Source organism: Muntiacus reevesi, chromosome X, assembly GCF_963930625.1.
Source record: "Muntiacus reevesi chromosome X, mMunRee1.1, whole genome shotgun sequence".
In the NCBI taxonomy this organism is placed as follows: Eukaryota; Metazoa; Chordata; class Mammalia; order Artiodactyla; family Cervidae; genus Muntiacus; species Muntiacus reevesi.
Genome location: NC_089271.1, coordinates 18,049,325 through 18,067,405, shown reverse-complemented (window position 1 = coordinate 18,067,405; position 18,081 = coordinate 18,049,325). Strand labels below are relative to the sequence as shown.

The 18,081-nt window shown below is 36.9% G+C and overlaps 1 protein-coding gene across 4 annotated transcripts in view; it reads left to right on the top strand.

Annotated features, from left to right (window-relative positions):
* Positions 1-17,643, top strand: part of BCLAF3 (BCLAF1 and THRAP3 family member 3) — a 51,293-nt gene extending 33,650 nt beyond the window's left edge. For 3 of the 4 annotated variants that reach the window (XM_065915431.1, XM_065915433.1, XM_065915429.1), the window contains 4 exons: positions 3,178-3,292; positions 5,165-5,260; positions 7,676-7,831; positions 16,593-17,643. In XM_065915431.1, coding sequence (XP_065771503.1) covers positions 3,178-3,292; positions 5,165-5,260; positions 7,676-7,831; positions 16,593-16,622 — 397 coding nt within the window. In that variant the 3' untranslated portion in view covers positions 16,623-17,643. The remainder of the gene's footprint in view (positions 1-3,177; positions 3,293-5,164; positions 5,261-7,675; positions 7,832-16,592) is intronic. The other variant, XM_065915432.1, reaches the window with a different exon arrangement.
* The last annotated feature ends 438 nt before the right edge of the window (positions 17,644-18,081 follow it).

The window sequence follows — 18,081 nt, the reverse complement described above, 5'->3', positions numbered from 1 at the left end:
GACATAGGTTTTCACTTCTGTATATACCTAGGATTGGAATTGCTGGTTCGTATCATTACTGTGTTTAATTTTTTGATGAACTGCCAGTCTGTTTCCATACTGGGTGCACCATTTTACATTCTCACTATCAAGGTGTGAGGGTTCCATTTTCAACACATCCTCACCAGCAGGTGTTATTGTTCATCTTTTAAATAAGATAATATAGAACCTTTAATCTCTCACTTTTTCCTAATTCAGTTTCCTTGTTAACATAAGAAAAAGTTTTTATTTTATCCTTTTATAGAAATTCAGTTTATTGAAATTGACCTCACTAATATTTTTGCATAAACCTTTTTAATCAAGTCAGTGTATAGATTTCCATTGAAATTAAGAAGAAATGAAATATTACAAAATTATAAGTCATAGGATATAACTGTTTCTCTCCTATGCAATTTTTTTCCCCTTAAAAGTTGTATGTAGGCTCTGTGTCTGTGTTTGCTCACCACTGTATCCCCATTGCCTTGGGCTCAGTTCATATTTATTGAATGAAAGATTTTCCAAAGATGTAGACAGGACAGAGACACTGAAATCATAATGCATTTAGATCTGGATCACTTTTTATTCCGTGATACCTTAAAATCTTTCCCAAGCAAGCAAATCTTTCACACCAGGGCATTCTGTCTCATCTCTAAGACCCTGCTGTTCTCTGTCTTTTCCTACTTCCAACTGGCTTCTTACCCTAAAGTCTCTATGTCTCCTCCTGACACACTATTTCTCCCACTTGTCACCAGCATTAATAAGTTCCCTATAGTGTCACTGAGGTGCTGTGTTAGAGGGGCGTGGTATGTGGGTGATAAAGCAGATTCACAGTACTATCAAGTAGACTTCATGAATCAAACTGCCTAGATTTTCTTTTTATCTAGGCGGGTTTTAGAAAACATCAGTTTTCATTTTTGCTATTGTAACAATCTGTATCTACTGAACTAGAGTTAACTTTGTAAAGATCTTTTATTCATATATTCAACAAATATTTATATATTAATGTCTGTTCTAGTCACTGTTCTGAGCACTGACTTAGAACACTGAATTTTGACTGTTTTAAGTATAAGATTCATTGGAATTAAGTACATTCACAGTGTTGTGCAGCAGCCAACACCTCCAGAACTTTTTAATCTTCTCAAACAGAAGTTCAATACAAATTAAACAGTGACACCCTATCCCCCTGACTCCTAGCCCCTCATGCCTATATTGACATCTCTATGAATGTGCCTATTTTGAATAGTTCATACATATATAAATAGAATCATGCAATAATTTTCCCTTTCAGTCTGACTTATTTCACATGGCATAATGTTTTCATCCATGTTGTATCATGTGCCAGTATTTCATTAAAATAATTTATTCCTTTATAAGGCTGGATAATATTCCATTGTATGGATATGCCACATTTTGTTTATTTTTTGATGAACATGTGTCTGTCTTTTGGCTATTGTAAACCATGCTGCTGTGAAGACTGGTATTATCATATTTTTGATTATAGCCATCCTAGTGGGTTTTAGGTAGTTACTTGTAGTTTCGACTTGCATTTCCCTGATGACTAATGTTGTCATACATTTTTTTACATGCTTTTGTGTGTGTCTTCTTTGAAGAAATATCTATTCAAATCCTTTGCCCATCTCTAAACTGGATTGTCATATTTTTATTATTGAGGAGTAAATTCTTTTTATATTCTGGATACTACCCCTTTATCAGATACATGCTTTGTAAAGAGGATTTTTAAAAGTCCATTGTTTTGTTTAAAGTAGTAGTAGTACAGGTATGATTACTGTTAATATTTAGTGCATTTCCTGTCATTTTTTTCTGGGCATATATGTGTATATTTTAAATAAGTGAAATTATCCTCAGTATTTTATTTTGCCGCTTGCTCTTTTGACTTATTATCTTATCATGAGCATTTTGACAGAATAAAAGGTTTCTTGACATTTTAAAAAAATCCTACATGGCTATTTCATGTCAGGTTCCAAGATCAGAGCTGGGACTATAAAACAAGCTATTGGCAGTGTCTCCTCTGAAGAAATTGTACCTTGCTTGGTGAGAAGGCACACCAGTAGTTACAAACGCAAGTGATACTTGTGAAGACCCCAAAGTGCTATATGTGCACAGAGCAGGGGCACCTAGTCCACCACAGAGGGGACTGGGAAAGCCTTCTTGGAACAGGTTCAAGTGGGGCTCACTCTTGAGTTTGATCTGAGTTGGAAGGAAATTGCAGCAGAGGAACTGGATGGGCCAGCGTGTAGAGGCAGACGATTTTGTGGTGTGTTCCAGGGGCCTCGTGGAGCTGATGTTCCCACAGCTTGGTGTGGGTGTTGGGGAGGTTAGGATGAAACAACTGGCCAAGGCAGCAAGGGTGTGACCAGAAGGGCCTTGGTGGTCAGTGAGGGGGAGTGTGGATTTTGTCCTTGTGTCAGTGGGGTCCTGTAGAAAGCTGCAGTGAGCCCGAAGCTGTGAGCTGTTTGCCACAGAGCAGGAAGGGTCTGAGGAGCACTGTGGGAGAGGTGGGATGTGACAGAAAGAGAACCCCTCGAGGGCTCTGGGAATGAGGCCAGGGGTCAGAGGAGAAGCCAGGGAAGGACCTCCGTCCCGGGTAGAGCTGGTCAGGAATAACCCTTGGGAGCCTCCAGAACTCACTTCAAAAGGAGAGGGGAGCCAGAGTACAGAGGCCCCAGCTCTACCAATGAGAAGGCCCAAGTTGCTCACCCGTCTCTTCTCTGGAACTTTAGCCACTGAGTCTGTTGGCCCAGGGCGGGGCTGTCCAGTGCTGCCAAAGGCTCAAGAGCCGTGGCTATCTTCCCTCAGAAAACATACAGTCTATGTATGATTTCAAGAGTTACAGCCCTAGGAAGCCTGTCCTTGGATTCCAGATTAAGAACCCTGGTCCTCAGAATACTATTTTCCCCTGTTGCTAACTTCCAACTTGGCTAACTAACGTTCATAGAAAAATGAGGAAATGAGGGTTTTAACCCTCGTAACTATTATTTGTAATTTTAGTAGCGATAGATAATTGAGTTTTTGTTGTTGTTGTTGTTTTTTACTGTCATGCTGGTTTGTTTCCGAAGGATGTAATTTGATTTCTCTTGCTTATTTGTTGGATAAACATAAACTAATAAAAGATTCTTATTTTCTCTTTCATTTTATTAGGAGTGATCAACATTCCAGTTTTTCAAGGTCAAAGGATACTCATGTTGATGAATTCCAAAAACCTACATCTATTGAAAAATCAAATTTTAGAAAGTTTATTCAGAAACCTTACTCAGTAAGATTGTATTCCCAACTTTTTTATTTTTGTATGTTCCATTTTCCTTCTCACATGTATCTTTAGGTACATGGACCACCAATGTTTTTCATGTTTGTAATTGTTCATTAATAAGTATTATGATTCTGTTGTTCAGTGTTAAGATTCTGTTAAGGCTTATAGTTATGACCAAATAAATGATCATCTCATTTGATTTAACAGGATTTTACTGCATGTATTATAGAACTAGGTTTCTTAAATTTTTTGGAACAACTTTATTAAGGCTTATTTTACATACCATAAAATTTACCCAGGGAAGGCATACAATTTATTGATCTTTTATTAATTTACCAAGATGTGTGCCATCACCATAATCCAGTTTTAGAACATTTTCATCACCCTTATTAGATCCCTCAAGCCTGTTTATTTATTCCTTGTTCCCACCCCCAGCTAACAACTAATCTACTTTCTGTTTTTAAAGATTTGCCTTTTCAAAGGGCAGCTCACAGAATGGCCTCTGCCTTCCATAAGAGCAGGCAGGTGACAGCTAGAAAGATGGAAGCAGTGTCTATTTGTAACCTAATCTCAGAAGTGCTATCCCATCACTTCGACCATACTCAATTTGTAAGAAGCAAGTCACTAGATAGAGCCCACATTCAAAGGCAGTAACATAGGGGCCTGGATACTGGACTGTGGGGATAATTTGGAGCCTCATCAGAAGCCGCCTGGTATAGTCTTCCCACTGGCCCCTTCATGTACAGAATACACCTCCTCCCTCTCAAGGTCCCCTGCAGTCTCATCTCATTACATGTGTCTTTTTGTACTTATTCAAATATATAGACTTAGTATAAACTCAAGATGACTACTTAGGAAAAGGATTTTATATGACTTTTCTTGAACTGGGGAGAGAAATAAAGATGTGAAAGAGGAAAATTTGTGAGAAGTAGACTCCATAGCAAATGGAATAAATAGAAAGTTATGACTATTGATTTTGGAAAAAGAAACCCATCTTCAGAATGGGCCCATCTTCTGTGTTTCCATCAAAGGCTTCAGGTCCTTTGTAGTTACAGTCTTAATACTCTGCCTTCTGGGGAAGGAAATGGCAACCACTCTAGTATTCTTGCCTGGGAAATCCCATGAACAGAGGAGTCTGGTGGGCTATAGTCCATGGCGTTGTGAAAGAGACACGACTCAGCGACTAAACAACAACTATAAACATTAAAGCAACTCCTAAAATAAGACAAAAAATGTATTGACAGATAATAAGTGGAAAAATAGAGAATATAAAAAGTCACACACACACACACAAACACTCTGCTTTCTGATACTTTCTTAGTTATGGCAGGAGCATCTACTTAAAGCAGGAGTATGAGTCAGCAACACCTGCCTCCTACAGCATTGAGAATTTATGTTCTCGGTCAGTGGGAACTGTAGCAATTCCTAGTAATAATGGGTTTGTTTCTTTTCTGGATGCCTTGAGTAAATACTAGATTTACAGTCCCATTTTCTAAAAGTCACAGACTGTGTTAATGCAAAAGTGTGTATTTTGTTAATGCTTCTCACATTCATGAATTGAACTAGCCCTTCACAAACTAGCATAGGTTACATGAAGGAAGATGTGTGTGTGTTCGTCAGCCAAGCTACATGCTACATGTTTTGTGTCCTTAATCCCATGCACTTAAAATGTATATTTTGGGGGACCTTCCTGGGTGTCCAGTGATTAAGACTGCACTTCCAGTGTAGGGGGATGCGGGTTTGATCCCTGGTCAGGGAACTAAGATCCCACATGCCATGAGGCACAGTCAAAAAAAAATTTTGTATTTTTTGAATGTTGAACTTTTAAAAATAAAATTTAAAATATATTAACCCATACGAATAACTTTTTTCATGCAGAATTATCCTGTGCAGAGAAAAGATGTCATTACTCACAGACCACTTGAAGGTGAGGAAAGCCATCAAAATACAAGAGGCTTTAGAAGACCTTTTAAGGTAGAGTGCTATTTTTCATCTAATTCCTGCTTTAGGTTTTTACTTTAGAACATAATGTTCTAAGTGTTAGTAAATTAAAAACTCTTTATGTTATTTTTGAAGTAATAGCTTTAGTATTTCTGGATTGTAGTTAAATGTAATCAGTTTAATGATGACCCCTTTCCTCAGAATTTGATTTTCAAATATATTTTACCAGTGGAACCCTTTTTCAAGTATTACATGGAAACTCAAATACATAAAACAGATCTAGATGGAGTGGCTCTAGGTGGAGAGGCAGACAAGATCCTGCCCCTTTACCTCTAAGATATAATCACATAGTTATAGAACCTTCTCCAGGATTCACTAATTAAGAAACCCTGCCCTTAGACACACAACCCTCACAGGTCTTCCAGATCATCAGAGAAAGTCTCTGGTCCCACATGCTTTGTTAAAACATATTTCATTGCATTACAATTACTTGTACAGCTATCTCTGATGTCAGTGTTACTTTTATGTAACTGACATGTTTGTTTTTCTAGAACAATTCATGCCGCAAACATGGAATAAAAATTACAGTGCAAAGTATTATATTTCTCTCTCCTTGCTCTCAGAAGTTGGGGTGCTTTTAAAATCCATTTTGACTGAATTTCCTACCTATGATAAATCCTTTTTTCATATTTTTCCACTCAACAGTGTCTCTTTCCCCTCCCCTAAAACTGAAAAGAACCTGAGGTTTTTTTGGAAAGTAGCAGGCAGTTTGGCTAGAGCAGTTAGTTCACTAGGAGGAAGTTAGTATGACCAGAAAGGTAGTGTAAATGATCTCCAGACCATAAACTAGGAGTGTACTTGAGTGATCTTCTATTAACACCTTGGCTTCCTAAGTCAAAATTTCTAGATGTCAAAAGATTTTTTTCAGTGGGAGTAACACAATTTGTAGCCATTGCCTAGATAAAAATTTTAACTAATGTTTCATGTACCTAAAAGCATGTGTGACATTAGGTTTTCAAAAATAAAAAATAGGGGACTTCACTGGTGGCCCAGTGGCTAAGACTCCACGCTCCCAATGCAGGGGACCCGGGTTCAATCCCTGGTCAGGGACCTAGATCCCACATGCTGCAACTAAGAGTTCTCATGCCACAACTAAAGATTCCACATGCTGCAACTAAAAAGATCCCACATGCCATAATTAAAAGAACCTGCTTGCCAGCAATGAAGAGTGAAGATCCTGTATGCTGTGACTGAGACCCAGCACAGCCAAATAAATAAATATTAAAATATAATAGTTAGGGCCATAGAATATTTAAACATGTTTCATATCATCTTTTAATCTCTTGAGCAATGAGGTATAAAACTAAAAATGTAGTGTCTGCATAACTCAGAGACAGTGTAGGAAGACTTTCAGATTTAAGTGTTTTCCTACATGTTGCACTTCTCATTGGTTATATGTACTTGATCGTAGTAATTCTTCTAAGACTTGTAAGATCTATTTCCTGTTATCCATTCTCCTTAAGGGAAAATCCTTTAACATTGAAAGGAGCTGAAATAATCCTTCCTAAGAAAAGGAGCTATTTCATTAAAATTTACTTTTTACATAAATTGGACTAATTCAGAGTCAGATAGTAATCACCTTATTAGATATGTAAAAATGGGAATGTAAATCACAAGATTAGCTCTGATGTATCAAGTTATAATTGTTTTACCTGAAATTGTTTGTAGCCTTAAGAAAATAATAGGCCTGGCATAAATACTTTGTAATAAACTCTTCTTCATTATGCATAATATACCTATTTGTGAAATCATCTTAGAAAGAGGAATCTACTTAATTTTAAAAATTACTCCTTTGTAAGATACCAGTTGTATATTTCCCACATGGGACATACAAATACTCATTGTCCTCTATATCTGTTGTAATACTGGACAGTATACAGGCCAGGAAATGTCTTGTTAAGTATAGCTCTTATCTTGGATATATGTGCAGTAGTGGGATTTTTATGGTAAAGAAAGATTGACTCAAAACTACTGACAAGGATAAAGTTAAGAGAGTTTTTGATTCTCAAATAGATGTTGATACTTAATGTCTTCCTCCTCCCATTTGGGATTTGATATATTTCACTATGAATCAGAACAATAATTCTGAAATTTTTAAAGTTGTGTTTTTCTTAGTATGGTAAATTTCAAGAATTAAAAAATTTAACTTAGTAGTTTAAAAAATTCATTTTATATAAAATATTTTTTAAATTATTACTACAAAATGAACTAAGAAGCTAATTTGAGGAAAACATACTTTATTACCATCATTAACCCTTTCCCTTTAAATACCTGTAATACCTAGAATTAAGGGCAGCCCTAAGTTCCAGACCTTTTTTCCTTTCTTATACTAATAAAGTAGATTTGGAAGCTGTAGTTTTAACATTTAATTATTTTTTTCCTTTACAGACCAACTTTAGAAGTGGCAGATTTCATTCCCAACATAAATCAGACCTAGTACAGAAGAGCTTGTACATTCAGGCTAAATATCAGCGTTTACGGTTCACTGGTCCAAGGGGATTTATCACTAATAAATTCAGAGAAAGATTACAGAGGGAAAAAAAGGTTAGTTGGATTATTATCATTTAAAAATGTTGAGTGACTTTAGAACTCCTAAAGTATCTATGTTTAATAGATAAATTCAGTTTTTTAAATTAAATTTTGACCTAAGAAGCAGCCTACATATCAAAGTTTTTATTGCATGATAGTTGAAGAAAAACTTAAAGGAATAATGGTAATAGATTTGTGAGACCACTTAATTTTAAAATGCCTTAGCTGTTATACCTCAAATACTTTAAATATGCCAGCTGTTTGAACAGTTTACTTTAGAATTTCTCTCCTATGGTTAATCTTTGAAATGGAAATTTGGGTAAAGACTTAGTATCTGATACATTTTAACCTAATACAATGTGAATTTTCTAGGTACCAAAAAATACTGAGTTGACTACATAAAAATGGCACATAATTACAAAATACACTAACTTTTCTTTTTTCCCCATTCGTTTTTTGTGATAAAATACATATAAAAAAATTTGCCATTTTAACCATTTTTATACAATTCAGTGGCACTACTTATATTCACAGCACTGTGCAATCATCATTACTATATGCTAACTCTTACTATTATTAAAAAGTTTTACTACTTGATAATTTGGATTGTGTACTCTTTAGTTGTGGATTGATTTTATTTAAACTTGCCATGTTGGCATTTGAAAATGCAGCATAACTATATAAAAATAACTTTTGCAAATATTTGAAATGAGAACAATAGCATTTTACTGTTATGAGGTGTGTTTGTCAATTTTTGACTCATTTTTGTTAATAATTTGGGGCTAATATTTTCTTTTTAGAAGTAGATATATATCTAATGTTACTATCAAATAATGTAGTTGTAGCTTTATAAATTTTCTAGCCTTCAGTGTTCCCATAAATATTCATGCTGATAAAGCCTTTATACTGAGCTTACTTAGTGATTTTAGTAAAACTTATTTTTCAAAATAAGTAGACCAGTAGAATGGAGTTAACAGTTTATTTTTTTATTGAAGTTTTCGAGTTGAATAATATCTTCTGTAACTTCTCCCACCCTTCAATTTTAACTGACTACCTTAAAAGAGGTTTTTAATTTCACTGTGTCTATCACTCTTAGTGTTATGAAAGCTGTCTCTTGTTTAAAAATGGGAGAGTGACTGAAGTCATTTTCCCCTCTCATACACTTCCATATATTGGATCAAAGTGCTGCTTCTCTTCCTGTCTCATGTGACAAGTTTCTTTGCAGCAGATCTTCTAGGCATGCGTCCCCAGTCAAAGGTGGCAGCCTGGCTGTTCTCAGGGAAGCTGGTCATTGATCCCCACTCGAGAAGGAAGGCTGAGGCAAGCCTTTTCCTCAATTGCAAGGTTGGGTTTCATGTACATAGCATGTTTGTCTTTTGTTAGCTCTGTGCAGAACTTTGAGTGTTAGCTTCACTTAGCTCCATTTTTACCTGTGTTTTTTAGATGATTTTGGGCGCCTGAGTGCTCACTTGACTGTTTGCCTCAGCCTGCAGTGTCTGTATGCTCAGTGAACTTGCCCAATTTCCTCATCCTTTTCTTTGCCTCAGCTTGTTGCACTCCTGCTGGCCACCATGTTCTTCCAGACCACATTGCCTGCCAGCTTCACTTAACAGCCTGTAGAAACCAGACATCAAGCCTTCATCTTAGGACATAACAAGTTTGTCCTAGAAAGAGATACAACCTGCTATGGGTCTCCAGTCTTTAGGGCTTAGGTTTTTTGTATTATCTAGGATATAGCAGTTGTAGTTAGGGTCCCAGGCAGATTGTGGCTTCACCTTCTTCTTGCATTTCACTGCCAGCTGAGTGCTTTAGAAGTTGTCCCCAAACACTAGATTTTTTAAATAAAACAGTGTCTACTACTCTTTTTCTTGGGCCTGCCATTCTGGATACTACTTCAAAGATGTTTGTGTACTAGCTACTTTGACATGAGCTTTTCCAGCATGGCTACTGTCAATGCCTGCAAGTCAGAGCCAGACTTTGTATAGATTTTTGTTTGAACTTAGGTGCACCTCTCTGAGCATGGCATGAAATCAAGCACCCTACTGTTAGCACCCTTCTTGACAGTTGGGCTCCACACTCTCCTGAACTTTAGGGAAAGGAATGAGGCATCACAAACTGCTCTGTTTCTGTCAGGGTCTGAACTAAGGTACTTAAGACTAACTTCGCCTTAGAGATGTCCTAGTAGTATTGTGCTACTCTGGAATCCCATTGCATAGTACCAACTGGTAGTTTAGACCTAGTCCTCCATTTTACCTTGACCTTCATACCCTAAAGAAAAGAAGTGAAGTCCTGGAGTCTTTGGTTTCTTCCAGTGTTGCTTCATCCCAAGCTTTAGCATTGGGGGTGGGCGGGGGCGGGGGACTTCGAAGCTCCTGCCCTGGATAGAAACCTTAGTCCAGGCAGCAGCTGTACCCTGCTTTGGCTTTTTTGCCCTACTAAGGTGTTTGTTATTTTCGTTATTAGACATCCAGCTAGATTAAGGATGCTTGGTTAATTAATTAATCTAGGTGTCTTGGAGCTTCTTGATTCTGAAATTAGATATGAACCAGTGTATTCGCATATGCCTCAAAGTCCACCAGGAAGGTTTACAGTGATCTTGTCTGGATTCCTCACTCTCTGACCATGTTGAATTGTCGAGGCTTATCATTCATAGCTTGACGTTCTTATGTTCATCTGTAGTACAGTCTGGTTACTGTGCCATCAGACATGTGCTTCTTGTGTCCAGTACCAAACAGCTTCAAGGAGGAGTAGGGGAGATCCTTGATGTGCTCCTAATATATTTTGTCCTTTTACCAGAACTGTCATAGCTTCCCTAAAACTACTTTAACTTCCTAGCTGCCTACAAAGTAGTAAGATTCCAAGGCAGTGTTAGGAACATGCAAAACTAAAATGCTTCCTCCTCATTCATCATGCACTTGTCATATTAACCCAATTCTGGCACCCAAATTCCATTTTATTATGTTTCCTTTGTCTTGGATTCTGTGCTTGGGCTAGAATATAAGGAGGTAGGAGAAGTGTCTGTTACCCCCTGGAAAGAGACTTTTATCCACTGTCATTCATAAGTGCCCCCATGAAATATTCTCTGCTCATTATAGAAAGTTTCCAGAAACTCTTGAGGGTCTGTCTGACTATGTACCAGACTAGGACGGAGAAGCTATTCAGAATTCATGAAGCCCCCTCAGGGAACTTTGCCTCTGAAAAACTGCATTTGGTCAGGAAAACATGCAGCTCCTCAGCGTCCTAAACTCCAGGCATCCCCAGGTACCTGTCAGCTTGGTGCCTACCAGAGCTCTTCTGAATGTGGATAGGAAGAGGGGAAGGAGAGAGCAGAAAGATACACTGTGGGGAGGAAGCTAGAGACCAGGATTCATGGCTTTGGGGGTTGGAAAAAACCACAGGGGTCATGAGGTACAAAGATAGAGCAGGAACCAAGATCAGATGAATCAACAAGAACCTATTGTGTTCCTGCTGTATCCCTTGAGTTGAAGGATGCTGGGGCACAAAAGAAGTAATGATTGTGATGCTTGCACAACTCTGTGAACACACTAAAAACCATTGATTGTATTTTTAAATGGGTGAACTGTATGGTATGTGAATTATATCTCAAGGTGTTAAAAGTAAAATCACATTTGCTCTTCTCCCCAGACCACTGATTTTTCCTCAGGGTCTGTAGCTCTCACAGCTAGCCAGCCAGGCTAGAGACTTGTCCTCCTCACCCTCCTAATTCTTTGACTACAGTTGTCCCAGGTGTTCCTATTTGTTTAACTCATCTATTGCTCCAGTTCACTGCATGTCATTACACTCTGTGGATGTCTTATTTATTTCAGTGTTTTTCAAACTTCTTTTGCTTACATACCCTAAAAGTACAAAAAATTATCTACCTCCCTGTACATCTTTAGGTTGGTATCTAATACTTTTTTATCATAATTTTAATTTGTTAGATAGGATATAATTTATGGCATATTATAAATAGAGAATCTTAAGTAAAATTGTTACATCATCATTTTAAATCTCTTCGGTGAACCTGCACACCACAGGAATTTGATAACTAGCATCCATTTTTTAAAATACGCAGACAGGCTCTTTTAACAAGTGAGAAATACTGCATCATTCCTTTTTTTTACCTTGAATTTGGATCCCATTTGCCCCATAGACTTTTATCTTTGAAAGTTTTTTAGTGCTCACCAAATAAAATTTGACAGATAATATTAATAGATTTCTATGACTATTAGGTTGGATTGAATTAACATTACAGCCGATCACAATATTATAAGTATATTACAGATTTTGTTAAGTAGTGATTAAACAAAAGTTTTATTGGAAGTGCATTTCTCTTTTCAATTAGTTTGTGTTCATAGATAAATATTATGTATTACTAGAGAATGTATAGGATAATATTGTTTAATTATCGATTCTAATGTATTTTTTCTTTTTGTAGATAGAAATCCTGAGAAACCTTGTTTATAGGATTGTGTAGATGGAAATGAAAGGACTTTTATTATAGCAGTGCCACTGAGTTCTTTGGACTCACTCTGAATTATAGGCCAGAAAATCACTTAGTGATCTGTTATCAAAAAGTATTTAAATATTCTTTTACTGACAGGTTGATTTTGTCCTCCTACAGTTAAACTAAGGCAAAGAAATGGAAAGCATCTGACTTGCAGAAGTATGATCTTTATTACTAGCTACTAGGGTTGATTCACTTTCTTGACACCATCACCAGTATTTCCAGGCGCCCCTTTTTGGGGGGAGGGGCCCCAGGTAATGCAGAGTACTAAGATTCAGGATAAGAAGGTGTATCTTTCTAGTATAAAAAGGAAGGGAATCAGCCTTAACCAATTGTACAGGCAGATTAATTTTGGAAAGCAAGCATTGAGCATTTGAAGGTCTGGAAATTAATCCCCTCCAAACTGTCTGTATTCACATACACTCTGGAAAATCGTCATATACCCCTAAGAGTATGTGTTACCCCAGTTTGATGATTGCTGACTTACTTAACCACGCCTCTGTTGATGACTTAAAAAAGTTAAAGTCAGTCATGTCCGACTCTTTGTGACCCCGTGGACTATTCAGTCGCATGGAATTCTCCAGGCAAGAATACTGGAGTGGGTAGCTGATTTCTTCTCCAGGGAATCATCCCCACCCAGGAATCGAACCCAGGTCTCCTGCATTGCAGGCGCAGGATGTAATGTTGCTGTTGATGACCTAGGGATAGTTTACAGGTTTTCTTTATTTCTGTAAAGCAACTTAGCACATTGACATTTTGGTATCTTGCCATGGCTTCATTTTGCCTCATTTTTGTTTTCACCAGAAGCACATGAAAGGGCCTGTTTACCTATGCCTAGCCAGCACTCCACATTATTAATCTCTATTACTCGTTGTCAGTCTAATAGCAGAAAATAGTTCTCATATGCCTTTCTTCAGTTACTAATGATGTGAGCATATTTTTTATGTGTTATTGGTCATTTGTATTTCTTCCCTCAGTTTTCTTATTTCTATGCTCTACCAGTGTTTCTGTTGAGGGTTGGTACTTTTTCTTACTGCTTTGTGGAAGCTTTTGATTTACTGAGGGCATTAACCTGTCACGCATTTTGCTGCTATTTATTTTATGTTTGTCAGCTTTTATGGTGGCTTTTACATTACCGACCTGGTAAATTTTCATGCATCTGTCATATTAATCCTGTATGGCTTTTAGATTTCATATCATGTTTGTGCTTATAAAAATACCTTACTGTGTTTCCTTTAAGTAGTTTTATGGTTAATTTTTTCAATATATAAATACTTTTTCCTTTTAGAATTTGTTTTTATGAAACAATATAGGGTCAGGATCTACTTTTTTTCCCAATGGATAGTCAGTTTTTCTAACACTGCTTATTGAGTAATTTGTCCTCCTCCCTCCCCAACTGGAAATGCCACCTTTGCTGTGTGTTGCATTCTTAGGTATTCCAGGGATTTTCGAGGAATCTTTGGAGCCTCTAACTTGCTTGCTTGCCTCCTGTGATTTGTTTATTCTGTCCCTTTGCTAGTAACACAGTTAATTGTCCCAAAACATAGTCTGAGTCATATCACTCTTGTGCAAACATCTTCCAAGGATTCTATTGCCTATTAAAGAGACCAGACTTGTTAGCCAGGTCCAGCTCTAAGCTGCCCTTCTAACCACGTTTTCCCATGTGCCCTCTGTTTTTTGGAGCATAATATGTTTCATGTATCTTTATCTTTGTTCATGCCATTCTCTTGACTAGAAATTGCCTCCAGATCCCCATTCTTTCCTTATTAAACCCCCTCTTTCCTTTTAAGATCCACTGTAAAGTCTTATGAAAGCCCCGCCTTTAGCTCTTGCTTCATTTGGTCTCTAACTGTTGCTTCTTACCTTTCTATTTCCCCAAATAGTTGATCAACTCCTTGAGGATAGAGGGAACCTCATTAGTGTCATGTCTCCCCCTACTACCTTTCATACAGTCTGTCTTTTAAAATGCTTGTTGAATGGAATCTAATCACAACACACACAAACTTATACACATCTATAGCTCTAAAAAGTTAGCACACAGCAGCAGTTGTGTCAGTGGTCCCGAGAACCACCCCAGGTTCAGTGATTCACTAGGAGGAATCAGAGGATGCAGCCTGTGGTGGCACTGGTAGCTGTGATGTTCAGCGGAGTGCTGCACAGCACAATCAGCACAGAGAGGTGCATGGACAAAGTTCAGAGGACAGTGGGTACAGGTTTTCAAGAGTCCCGTCCCAGTGGAGTCACACAGGATGTGCCTGAGACCCCAAACAGTGAGCTGTTTGGGGGCACGTGTGAAATGCTGCCAAGCAGGGAATCTCATTAGAGACTTAGGGCCCAATGGTGGTCATGTAGGTACCCCCCGCCAGGCACATAGCACATTCCAGACTCTGAGCTAGAAAGCAGATATTCAGCATAGACCATGTTGTTTGCACAATTTATGCACTCATCGATGGTGAGAACCTCCTGAAATCTAAATTCTTAGATGCCAGCCAAAGTCCAACTTTATAAGCAGGCCTTTCAAAGGATAGTGGTCAGATATGCATAAGCAGGCCTTTCAAAGGATAGTGGTCAGATATGCTATGTTCACTCTTTTCTGCACAGCCATATTTTTGAAGAGCTTGTTTCCACAGGTGGAAGTGCCTAAAGAGAGGTGGAAAAGATCAGGATGTTAGAAATGGTCAGGGAGTATATGCTAAGTACTGTGATTTCTACTGTCTTTACCGAGGAGGGAAATTGGAAGCTGAGTCTTGGAGAGCAGGACTTAGAAGCAGCTACAGCCAAAAATCCATTTTTTGTCAGTAGAATGTAGAGTAGGATAGAGACAGGAGTATGCAAATTATAGAGGACCTGGAAATCTGGGTAGAAAAGAGAGGACATGAGGTGGTGGCAGTTGGATGTCTTCCTAGACTGAGGAGGAGAAAACTCTGTCTGAGGTTGAGGGCTTGGTGGGCAGGTTCCAGGAGGAGGCACAATGGAGGAAGACCAACAAGGAAATACTTGCAGTGACACAAGTGTCAAGTTATGAACACCTCAACGAGGGTGGTACTCATTTGTCTAGTTCAGCATTCTACTTAACATAGGTTTTCAAATAATTGGAAGAATGTCGGGATCAGTCTGAGAGTGAGTGTAGAAGAAGCCATGTCAGGGGCGAAGGTGATGCAGAATAATTATACATTTTTACAAACAAAATGTTTCAGTTGAAGGAGTTTTTCAGTATTACAGTTAATGTTTATTTTTAAAGTTGTTAGTAGGCAGCAGATATTTGAAGATCAATGTAAATGCTATTTATATTATATAATGAGTAAAGAAATAAGATACAGTGAACTCTGGCTCTATTTAAAGGAATGATGTTGACAAAAATATATATGTATGTATTTTGAACATTTCATTAATCAAAATAGAAGAATTTTCTATCAGTACTGTTTTTGTTTGGAATTAGACATTTCCATACAAATATAAGTGCCAAAAAATAAATCAACTTTTAAATTTCTTTCAGTTTTAATAATATAAGATCCTAGTAAAAGGTAAGGCTATATGTATTAATAAGTTTTTTAATGTCCCAGAAAAACATGCCATTCTACCATTTTTGCTCTTTTATTAATTGCATGGTCCTGTGTCCAGTTTGTGGTTGGTAATTTAGTATTTTGCATAGCATCACAATATAGAATTCACATTTGTTAAGTCGTAGTCTTATTGTTATTGTGAATTCCTTTTCCTGTGTTTATTGAAACCATACATCTTCGTACAATGTAGGTAACCATCCAAAAGCAAGAAAGCTTTAACCCCTCTAATAGCTTTCTCTGCTGTTATCAGTTAAGCTAGAAGAGTCCATGTAGTTTTAGAATTAGATGCCATATGATGACAAACATAAAGGTTGTGTGCGTGTCATATTGGGGTCTGTTTTTGAGGGACTAAGGTTTAAGAGTCTTGATTTTTCTTTCAGGGATGTCCCCAGTGAAACTCACCCAAGTAGCAAAATGCTATTTTCATTAACTTACTAATACTAGCCTATTGAGTGCCATATATTTTCTTTGTCCTACTGACACCATTTGATAGCTGCTTTGATGTGTTTTGTTGTTACTTTCTGTCTTTGGCTATATATATATACATATATATATATATATATATAGCTTTGTGGGGATCTTGAGTACAAGTGGTAATATATTAATTAAAATATTTTGAAAATTGGAGTGTAAACAAAATTCTAGCTCAGATGTTTGAACCGACAATTCTTTTGAAGACCGTATTTCTCCTGTTTTCTCTCAATAGGAATATACAAACATTGACCCAGCAGTCTAATCGGAAATTGTTATAAATGGAAACGACACTACAGGACAATATTTGGGAGCATCTTTTTATCAAGAGTTAGAATTGGCACTAAAGCACTAATACTGTAACTTTCTTGATAAAATAATTTTATTTTTCTGTAGTGGAATGCTGCAACTTTTTTACACTTAACAATTGCTTTTAAATTACAGTATTCAATTTAAAAGTTGTATTAACTACAGCTTCTTTTGCAAAAAGTCTCAAAAGGGCATTATTTGTTGATGCATTTTTCTCTCAGCATGGTTTCATAGAGAACTGAGTTATATCCAGACGTTTCTATGTTGAAAGTTTTGCTTATGAAATAAAAACGAAACAAAGTATATGAATTGTATAGTGTCGGTACATGAAAGAACTTTAAACAGTGGCCTTACATAGCAATTTTTATATCAGATTTTCCTTTTTCTGATGACATTTTGGCTTACAACTTGAAGTTTTCTTAAGCTTCTGAAGATCGAGGTCTATATAGACCTTCATACATTTCATATTATGACATAAGAAAGCGCAAAAAAGGTGCTTCAAATTTTCCATCAGGTAGTTATGAGTGCACTGAATTTTTAGTAATTGGTTCATTCAGTTTTTTTCCACAATTATTTGTTCTGTTCCAGTTTCAAAATGCTATTGTGGAAAATACATGAAGGTTTTATAATCTATATTCCATCTTACTTTCCCTCAGGGTAAGCTTGTGCATATCATATTTTTAAAGGCTTTTAAAAAATTGACAGACAAAAATCTCATATTTGGAAATTGTACTTTACTACAGCATTACACATTTTGCAAGCACATAAAGTGTTTATTTTCAGTTCAGTTGTATTGAGTACCTACTATGTGTAAGATAACATCGATGAGACTTTCAGTGATATTTTAAGTCTCAATACCTTGTTTCTTTGTTTCCTGTTTTCTGCTTAATAATAATATACATTCCCACTTACATTTTTGTCAAATGTTTAATTGTAATAAAATAAAATACCATTGCTCCTTCTGCTTGAAGCAATTACTTGCCAGTTTGTGAGAACATTAATTTCGTATGAGAATTACAGCCCTAGGTATGACCTGTTGATGTTTAAACCACTACTCTGTACTTAAAAAGACCAAACATAATATACTAAAGGTTGAGAGAGAAATTGGCATTCCTGGTTGAGCATCCCCTGGTCACATTTCTTTCTCTCTGGTTTCACAGACCTCAAGAGGCACTACTATTCTCTTGGTGGTTTTGCTGCTTTTAAAATCTGATGGGTTGGCGAAATCTGGGTAAAGCGTACATATGATCTCTGGATCATTTCTTATATCTACATGTAAAGTCAATATAAATTTCAGTTTTTAAAAAACCAGCCATAATCTTATCACAGAAAACTACTATAAATATTTTGGAGGATATATTTTTTTAATTAGAAAAACTATTGATTATGTAGATATATAATACAGACCATATTTT